The 19,346-nt window shown below is 46.1% G+C and overlaps 2 protein-coding genes across 7 annotated transcripts in view; both read left to right on the top strand.

Annotated features, from left to right (window-relative positions):
- Nucleotides 1–80: 80 nt before the first annotated feature.
- On the top strand, nucleotides 81–3,955 carry gpx4b (glutathione peroxidase 4b). Its single transcript, XM_076991291.1, has 7 exons — nucleotides 81–184; nucleotides 1,211–1,305; nucleotides 1,529–1,673; nucleotides 2,977–3,128; nucleotides 3,304–3,328; nucleotides 3,455–3,514; nucleotides 3,622–3,955. The coding sequence occupies exons 1-7, from the start codon at nucleotides 119–121 to the stop codon at nucleotides 3,652–3,654; spliced, it is 576 nt and encodes a 191-aa protein (XP_076847406.1). The 5' UTR covers nucleotides 81–118; the 3' UTR covers nucleotides 3,655–3,955.
- A 2,391-nt stretch (nucleotides 3,956–6,346) lies between these two features.
- Nucleotides 6,347–19,346, top strand: part of pip5k1cb (phosphatidylinositol-4-phosphate 5-kinase, type I, gamma b) — a 32,282-nt gene continuing 19,282 nt past the window's right edge. For 5 of the 6 annotated variants that reach the window (XR_013125349.1, XM_076991311.1, XM_076991309.1 and 2 more), the window contains exon 1: nucleotides 6,348–6,667. Coding sequence is in view for 5 of the 6 variants with exons in the window: in XM_076991311.1 (XP_076847426.1) it covers nucleotides 6,571–6,667 (97 nt within the window). In the remaining variant the exon portion in view is untranslated. Of the gene's footprint in view, nucleotides 6,668–19,346 lie in introns of all 6 variants that reach the window. The other variant, XM_076991310.1, reaches the window with a different exon arrangement.

The raw sequence follows: 19,346 nt of genomic DNA on the forward strand, positions 1-19,346 counted from the left end.
CTTTCTTATTACTGATCGTGAAACGATAAATATTAACTGTCTCTGATTGGCTTAAAATGAGATTGAGGGCGGGTCTTGCGCCACCGTGGGAGGAGCTATCAGGCTGACTAAGCTCGAAATGCGGCTAGTCCGTCACGCGCTCCTGTTAGGGGTACTCGGTAGTCAAACGGTTGCACGAGCCATGGTAAGATCTTCAAAAAAACGCATTTACGTATAAACGTGGTTATTTTTTATTCGTTTCACGACACCTAACGTTATATACAACGACATTGTGAGGTGACCGGGCGTGTTTATTCACGGTCGCCCCGCCGGTGTTGGCGTTAATGTCCTCCGTGTGGTCCGCGTTAGCCACTTAGCTTGTGTTCCTCCGGCGCTGAGGCGGCTCGTGCGCGTTCGGCGGCTCGTGCGCGTTCGGCACCCTCAGCGACGACACCGACCACATTAAACCAGCTGGTCGAGTAATCATCTTAAACAAGATTATTTTAGCTGTTCAAATGTAGCATTTTCGTTCGTTTCTCGCCTCTACGCCTTTTAATGAGCTAGCTAAGCAGCTAATGGTCTTAAACGCGAGTGTCCAAGTAACGGTCTGGGTGCCCGGAGTATATCTGAGTGTAGTTTATATCCACTGGCTGATATTAATCGTGTATAATTCTTTCCAACATGTACACTTGTGTGTTAGTAAATTGGGTTTTAGCATGCTAGTAACTTCACGTTTTTAAGTGCGATTGCAAGACGCATCGTCTAACTTAACCATGCGTAAAGGTTGCAAAACGCAGCCAGACTTTGTTGGGCAATGAGAGGCCACGAAGTTATAATATAGCCAATTTAAGAAAGCATTTTGTGACAGGCGCGCTGATTGCTTAGTAAAATCTCATTTTATCATTCGGGTGAATGTATTTTTGCATACAATGAGCTCTTATTTATAGCCCTTTATTTCCATTTTATTTGTATATCCATTTGCATAAGGGTGTGTTAATGCGGGCCTGGACACCTGCCTAGCTGTCTGTGCAAAGATCTGGATTGTGTAAAATCTGGCTTTGGCCAAGATCATGCATGCTTCATCCTGTCACATCGACCACGATGCCTACACCTTATGTTCTTTCTTTAGGCTGAAAAAACCACAGGCTTTGTTATCTGGTTTCAAATGTCACTTGGAGTGTGTGTGTGTGTGGGCGCGCCCTTTGCACTGATGGCCTTTTCTCGATTGCAGTGCGCGCAGGCAAACGACTGGAAGGGCGCCAAATCTATCTACGAGTTCTCCGCCAAGGACATTGATGGAAATGAAGTGTCTCTAGAGAAATACAGGTGCGTGATTTGTTCTGGCCTGGGCTTCATTTAAAATAAAAGCGTTCTAGCTGCGTCATCTTGTACAATATCTCCTCTGAGAAATCAGGTATGACTTGAAATTTTTCAGCAATACACCTGTTAAGTAAAAAAAAAAAAAGTTCTGGAAATAAACTGCTTTGCATTCTCTGGTGTGTTGAGTCTTGGTTAACTGGGCCATTTCTCCTCCTGTGCTGGTGTCCAGGGGGTATGTCTGCATCATCACCAACGTGGCCTCCAAGTGAGGCAAGACTCCTGTAAACTACACTCAGCTTGCGGCCATGCACGTCGCGTACGCTGAGAGGGGTTTACGCATCCTCGGCTTCCCCTGCAACCAGTTCGGCAAGCAGGTACGGCGTCCTCCCCTCGAGTGTTTTGGTTTGATAGTGGAGGAGGTGCCACTCTGCACCAGAAGTAGGGCAGAAATCTTTGACTTCTGCGGTGGTTTTGTCCTGCGAGAGTTTGGTGAGGCAGGCCTAGATAGACGAGAGCTCCTTGACTTGGGCAGTGACTTTTGGCGCTTTTCCACACGGGCCTGCTTGGCACGGTACGGTTCGATATGGAACGGTACGGTCGCGTTATTTCCATTACAATGGTGGACCACCACAATGTGGGTGGAGTCGCTGTTGGCGCGCGGGTTGTAGTGTCGTGACATCATTTGTATGCGACCACAACACCGTACAACAATGGACGAGATGGCGATGGAAGGACCCGTGTACCTTGTCGCTCTCCTGTGACGCACCCTGTGACGACACTCGCTGGCCAATCGGTGTCATGCTGGTCCTCCACGTCACAGAAGTTTTCCGCTTTGGAACGGTTAGAACCTCGAGCGAGTAGGTACGAAAAAAGTACCTGAAGGTACCGGCAAACTTGTACCTGGTACTAATGGAAACACTCACGAATCGAACCGTACCGCGCCAAGCAGGCCCGTGTGGAAATGCGCCATTTGTTGATGCATATTCCCACACGTCTCGCAACTTATCTAAGATTCATTGGTGAACTGATGCGGTTAAAGATTGGCCCGTGCGTTCTAGACAATAATGATGGCTTTGTTGGAGTAGGTGAATGATGTCATTCATCACAACCCCTACAGAACTCCCATCTGGAATGTCTCTGGTCAGAAAGCTCCTGCAAGACAGCAGAAATGAAATGATTTGTTGTGCAGTTTGTCATTTTGTAGGACTTACAATATGTCGTATCAGTATTTCAATGGCTAGTTCTTCATCCTTGTTGTCTATATGACATGGATTGTAAGCCTAATTCATACCCCATTTGATATTAGTTTGATAGTTTGTATTGGGAGATCCAGACTGATTATTACACACCTGTTTTATTTATGCTTAACTGAGCCCTGCAAACAAGATGAGCGTAATGAAGGAAGCTGTATCTGCTTCAGCCTGTGGTTGGCTTTTCCTCCAGTCCTGTACAGCTGTAATGCAAGATTTAAATAAGCCAGTGTGGATTGCATTTGTGAAACACAGTTAGTCTATAACGGGTAATGGTGCGTGTGTGCTGAGACCGCACAGTCTCCTCGCTGTGGAGGCCTTGGCTCAAAGCGTGTGTGTGTTTTGCAAGAGCAGCATATTCCCAACTGAGAGCCTGGCAGATGCCCAAATAAAAGCCTCAACACGCTCCTGTCTGGACTCCCTGCAGGAACCTGGGACCGAGGAGGAGATTAAGGAGTTTGCTAAAGGTTACAATGCCGAGTTTGACCTCTTCAGTAAGATTGATGTGAACGGGGACAACGCCCATCCTCTCTGGAAGTGGATGAAGGACCAGCCAAAGGGGAAAGGCACTCTGGGAAAGTGAGTTTTTATTTGTTTCTGCCTAATTTTTCAAATAAACTAAGTTGTTACTAAATACCAGTTGCATCTAGTGATGTGGCAATTTATGTGCACTTTAAATAGACCTCCATGTTGCACCCTACAGATGACTTACTGTCACATTCTGTCTCTCTCCCAATATTTTATGTTTTAATAGCAATATCAAATGGAATTTTACCAAGGTAAACGTGATCTCATTATGGACTTTACTAAAACCCAAAATCAAAACTGGTAGAAATGTATTAAGAATCTAAATGATCCGGATTGACCTGCCATGTTTAATTTCTGTTTACCTTTTGTCTTTCTAGTTTCTGATTGACAGAGAGGGCCATGTTGTGAAGAGATATGGACCAATGGAGGACCCCAGTGTAAGTCTGCGCCTGTCATTTATGCCCATAACACAGCAATGAACACGTTTGCTTGTATCTAGCAATTTATACCTAAATTCAACTTGGTCTTTTTTGTTGTTCTTCAGGTTGTTGAGAAAGATCTGCCATCATATTTGTAAGCAGACCGGACCTGCCATCCATCCAGCATGTTCTACGCACGCACACCCTGCGCTACTGTGGTCAGCTGGGCATTTGTGGATCTCCTCCTGATTAATGACGGCCTGTCCCCAAACCTGCTCCCGGGTAGGACGGGCCCGATGACCCCTGACGTGCACTCCCTCCTCTGGAAGGATCCACAAAGCCCCGCTGTTGCTGCAGAGTTGAGGCCAACTGAACACATACACAACTTTTCAGTACTTAAAAAAATAATTTAAAAATATATATAAATATTTGGTAAACAATAAAGTGAAATGAAATTTGCTGCTGGTGTGATTGGTTTGTCTGAGGTTTCGTGAAGGCAGTCGGTTGTTTGTCATGTTCTCTGATGAACTGGACAGTGATGTGGACATTACAAATGTAATAATACAGAGGATGAACCATCATAGATCTTGTGGCAAACCATTAATGTTTCGGCTAAAGCCCAGCCTGCTCCATTCATTAACTTCCAAGAACCCACTACCTCACAAGCTCTTCACAGGGTTCATCAGGTCCACACCGCCCACAGAGTTTCATGGAATTACACCCGTCACGTCCCCAGGAGGCTCAACGTGGAGTCCTGCGGGCCCAGAGCCACCCACAGGCCTGATAGTTTTCAGGCGCCACGCCGGAATTCCGGCCTACCGACATGTCCGCGAGAAAAAAAAAATTGAGGGGGAAAAAAATCCGTCAAATCATAATGATAAACCACGCGCGCGCGCATGCTATCTGTTTTGGGCCTGAAATATGATCCTTACAAGGTTCCCAAGTTACGATTTTTCGTGGTTACTACACATCTCCCATTTACTGTATAAAGCCTTGTTTGGACCTAAATGATTCTGCGTCGTAAACGGAACTTGGTGTTTGGTGTGCGTGGCGTCAGGATTAGTTAAACGCAGCTATGGATAAAGGTATTTACCAAAAGGCTAGCTTTAGAATAGGATAACTGCGTATAGTACGTTATTTACGTACATGTATGTATGTATGTATGTTCCGATTTACACCAAAAATCGATTTACGACGGATCAACATCGTAACCCGGGGATTGCCTGTATTTCAGACATCGGAAGAGCTTCAGAGGTAGATGCAAGATAACTTCAGTATTTTATCTTTATTCTGATTAAGTTAAATTTTTATCAGAAATATAAGAGTGGTTTTTTTGAGCCGGTACAGGTGGTCAGACAATCTGGTTCATCCTGGCTGCCTTACGGCGTAAGGTGTAATACATGAAGAAAAGCACAAAATGTATGTCCTAATAAACCAACACAAAATATTTATTAAATTTTATATATAAAAACTAACTATAATCATAATACTTGTAATTCTTTTAAACTTTATTTGCATAATTTCTTTGAGTTGTCTGGTATCCTATAATTTACTAACAGTAATGAATAAATAATTAATTATGCCTGTTTTTAACATATTGTGTCTAATCTAAATCTTTAGGTTACAGCATTTTCTCAGAATATTAAAAGAAATTAGTTTTTTATTTCACTATAATGATTACCTGACTTATTTATTATTAATTAATTTAAAGATTAATTATAAAATATTCTAAATATGGTACACTAACACTCCACCCCCCACCCCCCGCTCAGAAAAAGTTCAGGCTCAGGAATTTTTCCCACTATCACCCCTGCACCCACTCTAAGCTCCGTTTAAACCGAACACACACACACACAACCTCCTCATGGTCTTGCTGTTGATGGATTTGTTAACTCTATAAAGAGAACAAAAATGCTTGCGTTCAGAGTACAGCTCTATATCTGAGCATAGTTCAAACAAACCATGCATCAGATCGTAATTTCCAAGCTGTTTAAACCCACATCTAGCATGTGCTCACGCTCCAAATAACATCCCCATGCACAAACCATATAGCTATTCTTGTCACTACTATTCTTGTAAGTCCTGGGTGATTATATTAACAATTAATTGAATTTATAATGGGACTGAAAAGGGGAATTTGTGATTTACTGTCTGTAAACGCTCCCTTATCTGTGTCTGCCACTCAGAACCTCCCTGTCTCTCTTGTACTCTTCCGTTACACCTACATCCAGTCCACTGTACCTCTCCTGATAAGAACACCAATCATACATGTTTTATTCTTATCCAGTTGTCTTAAGACATCTGTTCTGTAACTAGCTGTATGATTAAACTGGAACTCTTTCCTGACACTCGTGTGTTGAGAATCTGGTCTCCCAGCTCTGATTATAGAACACTGAGGGCTGAACACGTTTATAGTCTTGTTTATGAATCCTGAAGCCTATGATCTACGTCTAAAGTATGTTTCCCAATAACGTAACACCAGTGATCAGGGATATTTTTTGTAAGTTGCAGTTTGGTGCTCTCCCGCTAGAGAGCAGTATTGCGCTACCTTTCGCAGAGCTGCAGTATTTTGCACGGTGTGCACAATTTCAGTCGACCCCCGTCTCAAAATTATTATACGATTTATACGTTTTTCGTTTGTATTGACACGGGATACGACACAACATCAAAGCAGCGTGTCCGTTTTGCGTTTCCACGGACCAATTTAATAATAAAGACACCTTACAGTTTGACAGCATGTTATTTTTTCCCCCTTTGAATTCAGTTGTTCAGCTTTCATAAACACGCGTCCTTGACGTCATTTGAAAACGGATTCCAAAATGACGCAGTTCACCTGTCGGCCCGGGCGCGTGACGTCGGCGCCGGCGTCACGGGGTTCGGTGTAGCCCGCTCGGATCCGCCATGTGTGCGCGGGCGCTAATGCTCGCCAAGCAAAATCAATCGCATGGGATCTAACACGCAAATATGTAGGGTTTTTTATTATTTTTTAAAGGAAGATGCGGTCGCAATGACGAGGGCTCCGGTACCGTCACACCGTTCATCATAACCGCGACGGCCCTTCTCATCCGGATTCAATGGAGGGCGCATCCCGGCTGGTGGAGGACGGAGGGAGCTCCACGTCCACCGGGGCTACTGATGACACGGAGTCCGTCGTCGGATGTGGGAGCGAAGGTGCGCGCAAACGTTTGTGTTCCGTTTTCCTTCACTGTGTGATGTGAAATGATTCGTCTCGGTACTAAAAACGCACAGTTTGACCTCACTGACTTTGCGATTTTGAAGCGAAGCCGCTAGAAAGGGCGAATCTACCAGTTTTAGCGCACACAGTCGCTCCGCCGTGGGGCTCTAGCATATTCTGACTTTTAACGTCTTAAACCGTGTTGGTGCATACGACATAAATACAGCTGAAGCAGCCAAATTGTGTTATACACCCCGTAATCCCACATGGTCCGATGTACACACGCTCGGTCCACTGTCAACACAAGTCCTCTCGTTTGTGTAATCGGGTGTGTGTAATCGGGTGTGTGTAATGTGCGTGGGGTGAGGGACCGTCGCGTGTCCGTGTGGCCCGACAAACTAATGAGCAGTTTCGGGTTGAGCTCAAACTGTTGGGACTGAGCGCACATCGACGCAGCGTCTCCGGTCACGGTAATCCGTGTGTTGACATGTGCGAGGTTCTTCCGTCGCGTTGATCTCTTGGGAGTGTTGTCCGGGGTGGTGGTCTCTGTAGGGGCGTTTGCCCTCGCGGGGCTTGTGCAGCGCTGCGCTGCGTGGTTTGCGGTAAACGCTGTACTGATTGATAACGGGACCAGGTCGTGGACCACTGCGCTTTGCTAATAACCCTAGACTGTACGGAGGGCTTCCTGCAATGCACAATTTTTTGGCATCATCATGTTTACCAGCAGTGTGCCAAGAGTATGTGTTGGCAAGACTAAGATTTGATGTGTGTGTGTGTGTGTGTGTGTGTGTGTGTGTGTGTGTGTGTGTGTGTGTGTATTCCCATCTCTGAAGGACACGCATGGTTTACATACATTCATATATTTTGTCTCCGTGCTGTTGTGAAGCGATATTGCAGGAGCTGTTGGTCAAGCATGCGTTGAGCAGCTCCGCAGTAACAGGGCCCACCATAGAACTCCAGACTGTGTCCTCCAAAACCAACGGGTCAAGCTCGGGCTCCAGTAGGGGCCCTTGGCCCGGACGGCTTGGCCTCGCTTCAAGCATGCCGTGCTGGATCATCCTGAAGTCCATTTGCCGTTGGCCTTGGTCTGTTAGTCATTCTTCTCCAAAAGGGAGTGAGACTCTGTATTAGGACATGTAAGCCTGCCCCAGGGGAACTTAATTTAAGGTTAGTCTCTTAGGCACAGGCCGTAGCCTGTTACAAAACCGTTATATCTCACGAAAGAGCGAGGGCGTAGCGAAACGAGATTATGGTGGTTTGTGGCGAAGAGGAAGCAGTCTCTGTGTGTTCGGGGCCTGGAAGCATTGAACTGCATGGTAAACTGATTTATTAACAGCAGTTAAAGGAAAAGGTCACCTCCCCTCCTCTGGAACAGGCAGTAATGTTGCAGCGTTGATGTTCAGAAGGTGGTCTGCAAACGTGATCATGCTCACTGATCTGCTCAGGCCGGCATTTAAATTGTATATTGACGGGTTGGTTTGTTCTTTTGAGGGGTTCCTCTTAATTGTGTGTATTAGAGTCCGTGTTTGCTCTGTCCGTGCACTAGTCATTCTGAAAGTGAACTGGGACCATGCACGAAACTATACTAACTCCGTTTATTCACCTGTGACGTCCAGTGACGATGCGCTCAGTCAGACGTGTGCATGACCTGGTGTTTGGGAGTTTAGTTTAAAACATTAGCCTTATCAAACTGCAGAGTTGAATGTGAACAGGGTTGTTTGGTATGGGTCTCACTCTCTCTCATTCATTCCCTCTCTCTCTCTCTCTCGATTACTCTGACCTGGTGTTTCAGCTACACAACCACACACCCCAGAGCCCCCAGGTACACAGGAAGTCATTATCCTCAGGTTTAACGTCAGCTTTAAGGAAGTGCACTGATGTCTCCATGCTGTGCAGTGTGATATTCTTTAGAATATCTGTCTTGTTTTTGTTCTTCACTGTTTGATGCCACCTTGAGACACAGAATTGCATTATTATTATTATTGATATTAAAAGTATATCCATTAAAAGGAACCACACGGCTCTTTATGCTTGACTCTTTATGCTTTTAGATTGGATCACCAGAAACATACAAAAAATGATAGTTTTTTCATTTGACTATTTGGTGTACTTTGGCCCTGGCCCTGGCACCTATGAGAGCCTGTTCTCTGCTCCTCACAGTGTGGTCAGCACAGAGCCGAAGTGGCTAATCGGGAGATTTGGGAGGATTCCCGATGGGCCGGCTCATGTCAATCTCTAGTTTGGGCCGATTGGGAGGGGAAAATAATTTGGGCAAGATTTGGGCATGAAACTCCCAGGCTGAAAAAGGGGCCCACTCCAGCCCTGGGTCAGCACCAGCGTTTACCTGATATGTTCATGACGGGTGAAACCAGGCACTTAAACACAAGTCAAAATGCCACTATGGAGATCTTCTGTTAAGCTCTGCGCTAAATATCACTACATGTGGCTGGAAACATTTACAATTTTCCATGCTTATTTTTATTTTAATTTATATACCTCTGTCCCGCTGGGATGATATTAAATAAACACAAATATTAAATGGAATGAAAATTACTTTCATTCCGTTGTGCTTTGAACTGTGCAGGGATTCTGGGTCGTTTCAGATACATTGAAAGCCGTGAGGGCCTTTAGCTAGATAAAAATATATATACGACTGAAACCTACGGAGTTGCTCGAGCTTATTTATAAGTGTTATAAATAAGAATTGTCTTGGCGTTTACAGACTTGAAAGGCTGGACCGACATCGCCTCACAGGGACTCTCTCCTGAAAGCAGTGTTATCCCGTTAACTAAAACCGCAGAGCAATAGAAAACCACTTAATAAATCTGAGGTAACGGTGGATTATAGCGCCATGGCTCCGGCTGCGCATAATCGTGTCGAGAAAGGCCAAAGAGCGACTGGGGGCGTGTGGGACAAGGCCTTCATTAACCCCAGAGGACATTTGACTCCAGTTAATACGGGCAACTGTCGCTGAAAGATGCAATTATACAAACTTTCTTTATTAGATATCAGAGAATTACGAAACAACGATGGGAACCAGTTCCGTGTTAACAAACGAACGACAGTCTGGAGAGACGTGACCCGGCCGGGCGTGTACAGGTGTGCGTCTGTCTCTCGCTCGTTCCACCGGCACTGCCCCGCGCGCGCGATCGGTGCGTGGAGCGTGGCGGGCGTTTCATCGCTCCCAGCTCGCGTGCTGCAGCTCATGTGTCAGACTCGGAGGCCCGCTTACCTGCGCCGTGTATTTCTATACTCTAGCAGGCTGGATGGCACACACACACACTGCAACCTAGTACTCCTTAATGTATATAATTCATTTGGAAAGAGCAGTAATTTGACTCACGCGCGCCTCGATAAGGGAGCTCAAAAGATTATTTACTCGCGAGCTTCATGTACTAACCTGTTGCATTGAGGTTAACTATCTTACCAACTGCAGGGTTAGTTGCCAACGTGCTGTACAGAGTTGACTTTTCTTTTTCTCGCGCAGCTTATAAATGTGGCTTAGAAATATTTGTTTATAAAGATGTCAGCGTGAGTAAGAGGTTCTGAGATTTCACATTTTCTCTAACGATGGAGCCATGGCAACAGCGCCTTTTACAAGCCAGACTTGAACAGCAGTGCCAGTAGTCTTTATGGTTCCCAGTGACGTGTGTCCCTGCTGTGGGTGTGCAGTTTAAGAGGCTTTTAATGATCGACAGGGGAGACGAATACTCATGAAATATGAATGGGACGGAGTGAAAAGAGATTAATTACCAGTTGACTTGCAATAAAATGGATCAGGTGTGCTAAATTTAGAGCTTAAACATTCATCACATTTCTTTAAACAAACCTTTTTTTTGGGGGGGGGGGGGGGGTTATTTTGTGCTGAGAAAGGAACAGTCCTCCCATGTTGTCCACACACTCAAGTGACCAACTTCATCCGAACGCAAAAACACATCTAGTCACATGTTCAAAATGAGATCTCTCCCACACACCTGGCAGAGGGGGAGTGTCCTGGCTCTGTGTCCTGATTGGTGGGACGGTTGCATTCGCCATGCATCACATTTCCTCCTTACAGTCTTCTTCTCACCACTGATCCAGGGTCAGCTCTATGATGTCTGCTCTAACCTCCTCCACTGAGCCTTGGTGAAGTCCGGCTGATTTGAAGTCAGTGCTGTTCAGCTGGGAGTGGTGTGATGTTTCGAGGTCGACTTGGGCTTAAACACACGTCCTTCGCTGAACGCTGTGGTCTTCATACGTAATCGGTACCTCCGTCGTCTTTAGTTCGTGGTGCTATGAGTGAGTTTTCTTGGTGGTTTATTGATTTATTTATTGATTATTTATGGAACATCGTCCCTAGATGTCGATGATGTTCAGCTGTGGATGAGCAGACATTTCCCAGTGTTGGGAACCCTCATTCAGTAATAAGTTCTTCTGGGAGTTCTTCTCCAACGTTCTGCTTCTCCGTTACTTCATAATGTCATTGTTTACAATAGCTGGCCGCCTCTCAGGACGAGCCGTAAACGTCCATGGTGACCAACAGTTAGCAGCAACACACCATCCCACAATTGATGCGGGTGTGGAGACCCACTGGAAAACAGGCAGTATGGGGGGGTGGGGCCCTAAACCCCTCCCCTCCCAGCCCCTCCCCTCCCCTCCCAGCCCCTCCCCTCCCCTCTATGCTCCTCCCCCCCCCCCCTCCTGAGTGGTGCAGAGCTGCAGAGGAACAAGGGTGCGAGAGTGCTTTTAGAACGATGACACGCCATGTCCTCAAGAGCAGATAGACAGGTGGCGAGGGGGAGACAGGCTTTTATGTGTATAAGAGCAGATAGACAGGTGGCGAGGGGGAGACAGGCTTTTATGTGTATAAGAGCAGATAGACAGGTGGCGAGGGGGAGACAGGCTTTTATGTGTATAAGAGCAGATAGACAGGTGGCGAGGGGGAGACAGGCTTTTATGTGTATAAGAGCAGATAGACGGGTGGCGAGGGGGAGACAGGCTTTTATGTGTATAAGAGCAGATAGACAGGTGGCGAGGGGGAGACAGGCTTTTATGTGTATAAGAGCAGATAGACAGGTGGCGAGGGGGAGACAGGCTTTTATGTGTATAAGAGCAGATAGACGGGTGGAGAGGGGGAGACAGGCTTTTATGTGTATAAGAGCAGATAGACAGGTGGTGAGGGAGAGACAGGCTTTTATGTGTATAAGAGGTGATTTCAGCTCGGAAGTGAAGCGTGCTCATCTTGAATAGTCCATTTCATCTATAGTTAGAGAGCTGCCTTTTTCATTTTTGCGGAACGCCTCTTGGAACGTTTTTGTGAGGAACCGTGTGTGTTTGTGTGTGTGCCTTTTATTTTGTGTTTGCTTGGCGGTGCAGACAGTTGTCATGTGTGGATAATGATACTTCTCCATCACATGATCTGACTGGCTTCTCAAGGAACCATAGCAACCTGGACCAGGGGCCACTTACTGTCCTTATGACACAGTCCGTGCACTCGTGCAGAATCCACTGCCCTGTAAGAGCTGATGGTGCTCCGTTAGTCCTGATGGCGGATGGTAATGGTGAATGATGGTGAAAGATGGTGAATGATTAGGCTTTTTTTGTTTCGACGGGATGCGACTCCAGCGTGTTGAAGATGATGGCGTCTATCGTATGCAAACATATTGAGTCTGTTGGCTGAAATGTTTGGCACGGGATTTGCAAAATGCAAACATCTGCTGCTCCTGTCTAGCCAAAGAAGGAATTAATCATCTGCCTCTCTCTCTCTCTCTCTCTCTCTCTCTCTCTCTCTTTGCTATTTCCATCTGTTTTTTGTTCCCCAAATCCATACAAGGCTAATTTTCTTAGAAGACTGTTATTCCACTGCTGTCTGCTCTACACGTTGCCGTGGTTTCAGTGGCGTAACCATAACCACATTTCCTGATAGGGTTCACGAAGGCTTTTGAGGAGGTGAGATCCCAGTATCCTATTACCACGGTTACGGCAGCAGGGATGAAACCGCCGGACTCCTCTAGCTCGTCTCTTTCTCCCCGTTGTTATCTTCCACAAATCGAAGTCGGGGTTGTGGCCTGTGAAGAAGTGGCGGTGGTTGGGGGTTACAGCGATGTGCGTAATGGCAAGAGGCGCAGCCTGGACGGAAATAACATCTCGGATCACAGACTCAGAAAGGTCACGACCTGCACTCTGAACCGAGGCCATTGGGCCGGACGGGGCGTGAGTGTCGGGACAGCGGCTGTTCGCACGCCACACCCCGGCGGACAGGTCCGTACAGACAGCTAGCGGTTCTGACCCGCTGATATCGGCACTCCTGCACGTAACGTAACGTAGCAGCGGCCGTGGACGAATTCTGCTTTGTCGGGTCTCTCGTAGAGAACCTCGTTTACCCCCAACGTATCTTGAAGTGGACCAGCCAATGAAAACGTCAGGGTGTCCATTAAATGGCCAAGTTGCATGTGGAATCTGGCAGAGGCCTTGTGTCCTATTATGCTAATTCTTGGATAGAAAAATCCATTATTTAGCTTCTTCTAATATTCTAGTAAGTTTACTTTTTAATATTCTATGAGTTTGAGATGATCTGACAGTTGGGATTTTTTGGACATGGTGGGTGTAATTCCACGTGTAGTGGTTGTATGTACGTGTTATGTATATGTAATCATACATTTCTGGCCGCATATTTTTTGTGTGACCGACTGCAACCAAATTCAAATCCCCAGCAAGGGTGATGAACCATCTCCACATCTATTACCAGCACCATTACTGGTACCACTAAGACCACCAGCACCACCACTAGCACCATCATTAGTACCACTAAGACCACCAGCACCACCACTAGCACCATCATTAGTACCACTAAGACCACCAGCACCACCACTAGCACCATCATTAGTACCACTAAGACCACCAGCACCACCACTAGCACCATCATTAGTACCACTAAGACCACCAGCACCACCACTAGCACCATCATTAGTACCACTAAGACCACCAGCACCACCACTAGCACCATCATTAGTACCACTAAGACCACCAGCACCACCACTAGCACCATCATTAGTACCACTAAGACCACCAGCACCACTACTAGCACCATCATTAGTACCACTAAGACCACCAGCACCACCACTAGCACCATCATTAGTACCACTAAGACCACCAGCACCACCACTAGCACCATCATTAGTACCACTAAGACCACCAGCCCCACCACTAGCACCATCATTAGTACCACTAAGACCACCAGCACCACCACCAGCACCACCACTAGCACCATCATTAGTACCACTAAGACCACCAGCATCACCACTAGCACCACCATTAGTACCACTAAGACCACCAGCACCACCACTAGCACCATCATTAGTACCACTAAGACCACCAGCACCACCACTAGCACCACCATTAGTACCACTAAGACCACCAGCACCACCACTAGCACCATCATTAGTACCACTAAGACCACCAGCACCACCACTAGCACCATCATTAGTACCACTAATGGCGCATTTCCACTAGGGCCTGCTTGGCGCGGTACGGTTCGATACGGGTCGCTTCGCAACGGAACGGTACGGTCGCGTTGTGTTTCCATTACAATGGTGAACCACCCCAATGTGGGTGGAGTCGCTGTTGGCGCGCGGGTTGTAGTGTCGTGACATCATTTGTATGCGACCACAACACCGGCATTTGTATGCGACCACAACACCGGCACAACACCCCTTAACAAATAGCATTATTGTATCTTATTTATCTTTATCTTCATTATTGTATGTGGTTGGTCTAATTATTGATAATAATTTGGTATTACTCAAACAGGCTGAACACACCCTGCATAAAAAGCATCAGTCATACAATCAAATGAAATCAAACTTTATTATGAAATATAGATATTTAAAGTACAACATATGTAAATTATAGTTATAGTTTAAAAAAGTGCAAAAAGCAAATATATACGTATAGCTTTATATGAAATAAATATTTATAGTACTACAAGCAACATTTTGTGTGCTTTTACTGGCGTCTGTCTCGCATGGTGTTCACAAGTTCGCCAAGCACCCCGTGGAAAGCCCGGTTGAAGGAAACATTTTCCGCCAACTCCGCTCGCCTCGTAAGTGGAAAGGGAATCTTGAACGTAAAAAATAACAAATATTAAACACAAGCATTCCCGTGAAAGCAACAACAATATAGCGTAACTACACAAAATGTGTAGCACGTCATCGCTGCTATGGCTACAGCTAACTAGCAACTAGCAAGGCTAAGAGCTAGCTCTAAATTCCTGCGTTTACAATAGATGCGTTCATATTACGTTCATATTACATCTTTTACGAGCCTAGTAAAACTGAAATCACAATACACTCACCATTCTCCGTGGCCTCCAGCACCGACATCGCCGTGTCCAGCACGTTTTCTCTTCCGTTACTGGCTGGCCGGTGACCGTATACGACATCCATTTGCTGGAACCATTTCCAGTCTTTGCGGTTTGCTCCGCTGCGTCCGTTATGGTCCTTCACCGCCCGGTAATCGCGTTAAGCTTTTTTAGCTTGGACCGACCGGCACTGCTGAACGGACCGCTGGTAGCCATGAGTGGCCATTAGCGCGGAAACCTCGCTAAAAACCTTTACATTTCTAGTGGCCCCGTCCAGTTCGCCCTGGATTTTTTGATCGCTGATTATTAACAGAAAGGTTTGTACCTCGGCGTTTGACCAGGGAACAGACTTCGCTCCTTGGGTTTTAAAAATGGCTGAGGAGTCCATAGCATAGCGGAGGAGTCGCTCTCCTGACGCAACCTGTGACGACACTCCCTGGCCAATCAGTGTCATGCTGTTCCTCCACGTCACAGAACTGTACCGCTTCGGAACGGTTAGAACCTCAAGCGAGTCGGTACGAAAAAAGTACCCAAAGGGGCTGGCTCACAGGGTACTGGTACTAATGGAAACACTCACAAACCGTCGCGAATCGAACCGTACCGCGCCAAGCAGGCCCTAGTGGAAATGTGCCATAAGACCACCAGCACCACCACTAGCACCATCATTAGTACCACTAAGACCACCAGCACCACCACTAGCACCATCATTAGTACCACTAAGACCACCAGCACCACCACTAGCACCATCATTAGTACCACTAAGACCACCAGCACCACCACTACGCTGATGCTGCACTGCCTCTGGAATAATATTCCTCCATCAGCAGTGGTTATCTGGTCAATAAATGAAAAGGTCCCAAGGTGGCAGACAAATTGTATGTGTGAAAAGATGGCGTAGTATAATTATGATGTTCAGTGTGATGTTCCAGTATGTTTGTAATGTACAGTACAGAGGAACCCAACACAGTCCAGTGAGGGTGACCTGTATATATTGTAATAGTTGTTACGTCATCAGCACCTACGCCCTTGTTTTTAGCTTTGCACATTTGCCTTGAAGGGCTGACACTGATCACGTCTCCTCAATACCGAAGTCATGTGAACATCCAGCCAGTTGTGCGAGGAGTTGAGTTCAGGGTTGTGCCGACGTCACCCCTCGACAGTGCGACCTCGCGCACCACCCACGCTGCTTGCGCGCGCTTCACCCACCCACGAGATCAGACCGTGTTCATGCAGTACGAGATCAGATTGCGTGGGCTATATGTACCGTGAAACGCAACATTATTTAGGACTCGCATATTGCGCTGCACGGTTCCATCTTGGCCATTCTCCGTTTGCATTTGCACGTACTGCTGCTCCGTTTAGCCCAAGCGGATTGATTTCATGGTGCAACCTGATACTATTGTGATTAAATGTTTATCAGGCAGAGACCCAGAGGAGTCTGACTGCGGTTGAAAACGCACTTGATTCACATCCAAGCGCGTATTTTAATTGGATGGAAATTAATTAAATTCTACCTATGCCCGACTAATTTGCCACATTGTATTTTTGGTAAGGTGAATTATAACGTCTTATTATAAATTATCGTTAAACTTATTTAGTGTGGGCTTAATATAAGTGTATATATAATAAGTGTATGTACTGCAGATTTGACACCCATGTCAACACGGCCCGTATCATCCCTGTACTGTGACATACGCGCAACTTTTGGTAAGAAGTGACCAAACAGGTCACTTCTTACCAAATGCATTTTAACATTTGGCGTCTTGGCCAAACTGCCTGCATCACCCGTGTAATTACAGCGCACATCTTTTGTGTGTGTGTGTGTGAGAGAGAGAGAGAAAGAATTAGTTGGACTGACAGCATGACTGATGTTTTCATGGTTGTAATGTTTGGGCAACAGGCTTGTCCACAGTTGATTAGTGGACATCCATCAGCTTTGGGGATGTTGTTACTATGGTGTTGTGTTGTTGGTTTCTAACAACACTAATAACGCTGGTAGAGTTGATGTTACAACTACTGAGTCTGACTCAAACACCCACAAGTCTAGCAAATGAACCATTTCAGATATAGGTGTTTTGGTTGTGTGTTATGGAAAAGGCAATGGAGTGTAAGCAGGGCACTGTAGTGTGTGTGCGTGTGTGTGTGCACGTGCATGTGCGTGCACACTTACACAAACACGAATGTTTTTGCCATGACCCTAATCCTACAGTTTGGTCTCATGGCCAGACAGGCAGTGTCTGATATTGAGGATTAGCCCAGTGGGCGGTGAGGACAGAGACACAGTCTGTCTCACCTCTGCTCCATGGAAGACACCCTCCCCTATTAGTCGGTTATATATTACGGCCTGAAATGACAGTGCTGGTGTAAATAGGGCGGTGTAAGATCATTAGCCACGCACATTCAGTACACATTTTTGTTTGTTTCTTTCTTTGTGTTGTTGTTGTTCTATCCATGAGCCATATAAGAAGCTTTTGGTCTTGGGTCACTGCTGTCCTCTGCTGTCCGTTCCCCTGTCTTCATCCTGCTCATGGCCTCTCCAGGTGAGGAGGACAATCAGCCTAATTCCCTGGTTCTCATTGGCTGGGCCTGGCTTGTGCTAATCATGGTGCCGTGCTAGCCGTGCAGACAGACTAGCACCTTCTCCCCAGTCCAGTCGAGGCTCATGATGTCATGGTGCCGATCCGCTCGCAGTCAGAAGAGAACTACACAAAACCTCAACGCCGCTGATCCCGCTGGGAGCTTCGCGACGCCTGGGAATATTCATTCCTCTCCTTCTTCAACGTCTGGTGTGTATTTTTCATGTCGTAGCTGAACGGTTAGGATCGATTTCCCCATGATGCCCAGAATCCTTTACGGGACCCAAACACCACTTCCTTGGCCTTTCTAGACTTCTTTCAGGAAGTTGTGTTTGGGGTGGACAGTGGTTCAGGCTGGGTCAGGAAGCCGCTGGGTCTGCGTCGGTGCTACCAGCTGTATGAGGGTCATGGAGTTAGTGGACTCCACAAGCTCCTGGGGATTTGGTGCACTGACCCTAATGCGTGTGGACGGGCTGGCCCTGATGCATAAGCTAAGATGTGCCGCTGGTTAGAGTGAAGTAGAGAGGAGCTATATTGGGACGTGGCATTTGTTGCTAAGTAGGAGATTGCTAATCAGTAGAACGCGCGTCATGTGAGGTTCAGATGAAGCTTGCGGCATTAGACAACAGCCAGAGGTTATTAAACGCTGCTGAAGATTCTGGTCCCTTTTTACATAAGGAGCACAGTGACTGACAAATCTTGCCCCCCCTTGTTAAACTAGGATTGTGTTAGCAAAGAAAAACTATGTTGTCATTGCAGTCAGCAAGATCTGATCTGGGATCAGATTTCTCACATTCTTTAGTCCTTCCTCACCATGTAAGCAGAAGTAGGACTGTGCCAGGTACAGCACTGTAACGCACAGTGTACCTTTCTAACTTTATGCTCAATTTCATCTCCATGTGCAGGTTAAATTTCAAAGCAAACTGGGTTAAAGGTCATTTTTGTGTAAAGGCCATTTCAAAGTAGACTGATAATGCATTTGGTAGATAACTTAAACCTTTATATTTGTAATGAGGTTGGATCATTTACAGTATTGATATCCAACATGGGAGCGTGCCTTACGATCGTTTTGAAGTCATCACACGTTCACGCACCAGTGGGGTCAGTCTGATCAGATGCGTCTGCGTGAGACTCTCGCGAGCGACGGTGGATTTGTGCGATACTGCGAATGCTCAGGCATCAGCAGTGTTGCGAATAACGCCGTTAAATATAACGGCGTTAGGTAACGGCGTCATTTTGTTAGTAACGGGATAATATTATTAATTACTTTTCCTGTCGTTACAACGCCGTTGACGTTACTGGTCATTAAAAGCGGTGCGTTACTATATATTGATATACTAACAGTAATGCGAGCGGACCGCTGCCCAGACTAGTGAGAAGTAACAGATCTCGATAGATCACAGTTCTCGGTGTAACACCTGTTTAAAGCGATTGTCTAAGGCAGCGTTATGGTAGCCAATCAGAGCCAGTGTTTTTACATGCGCGCCGAAGCACACGACACAAATGGAGAAGAGACAGAAATGGCGAGTCAGGAGCAAGCCGAAGAAAAATTAGCATTTTCAAGGTGGCAATATAAACATTATTTAAGAAAATACTTGAAGTTCCTGAATGTCTACCAGACTGGGTATTTGAATTATTTAATTAAGAATAGAGGTTGTATTGTTAAGTTTACTTCTGTTGTGAACAAACAGTTGTCTCAGCTTGAGAGAATTTTATTTTATTTGATAGATGTAAATGCACTTTATATAGTGTAACTGTTTA

Source organism: Brachyhypopomus gauderio, unplaced genomic scaffold, assembly GCF_052324685.1.
Source record: "Brachyhypopomus gauderio isolate BG-103 unplaced genomic scaffold, BGAUD_0.2 sc82, whole genome shotgun sequence".
NCBI lineage: Eukaryota > Metazoa > Chordata > Actinopteri > Gymnotiformes > Hypopomidae > Brachyhypopomus > Brachyhypopomus gauderio.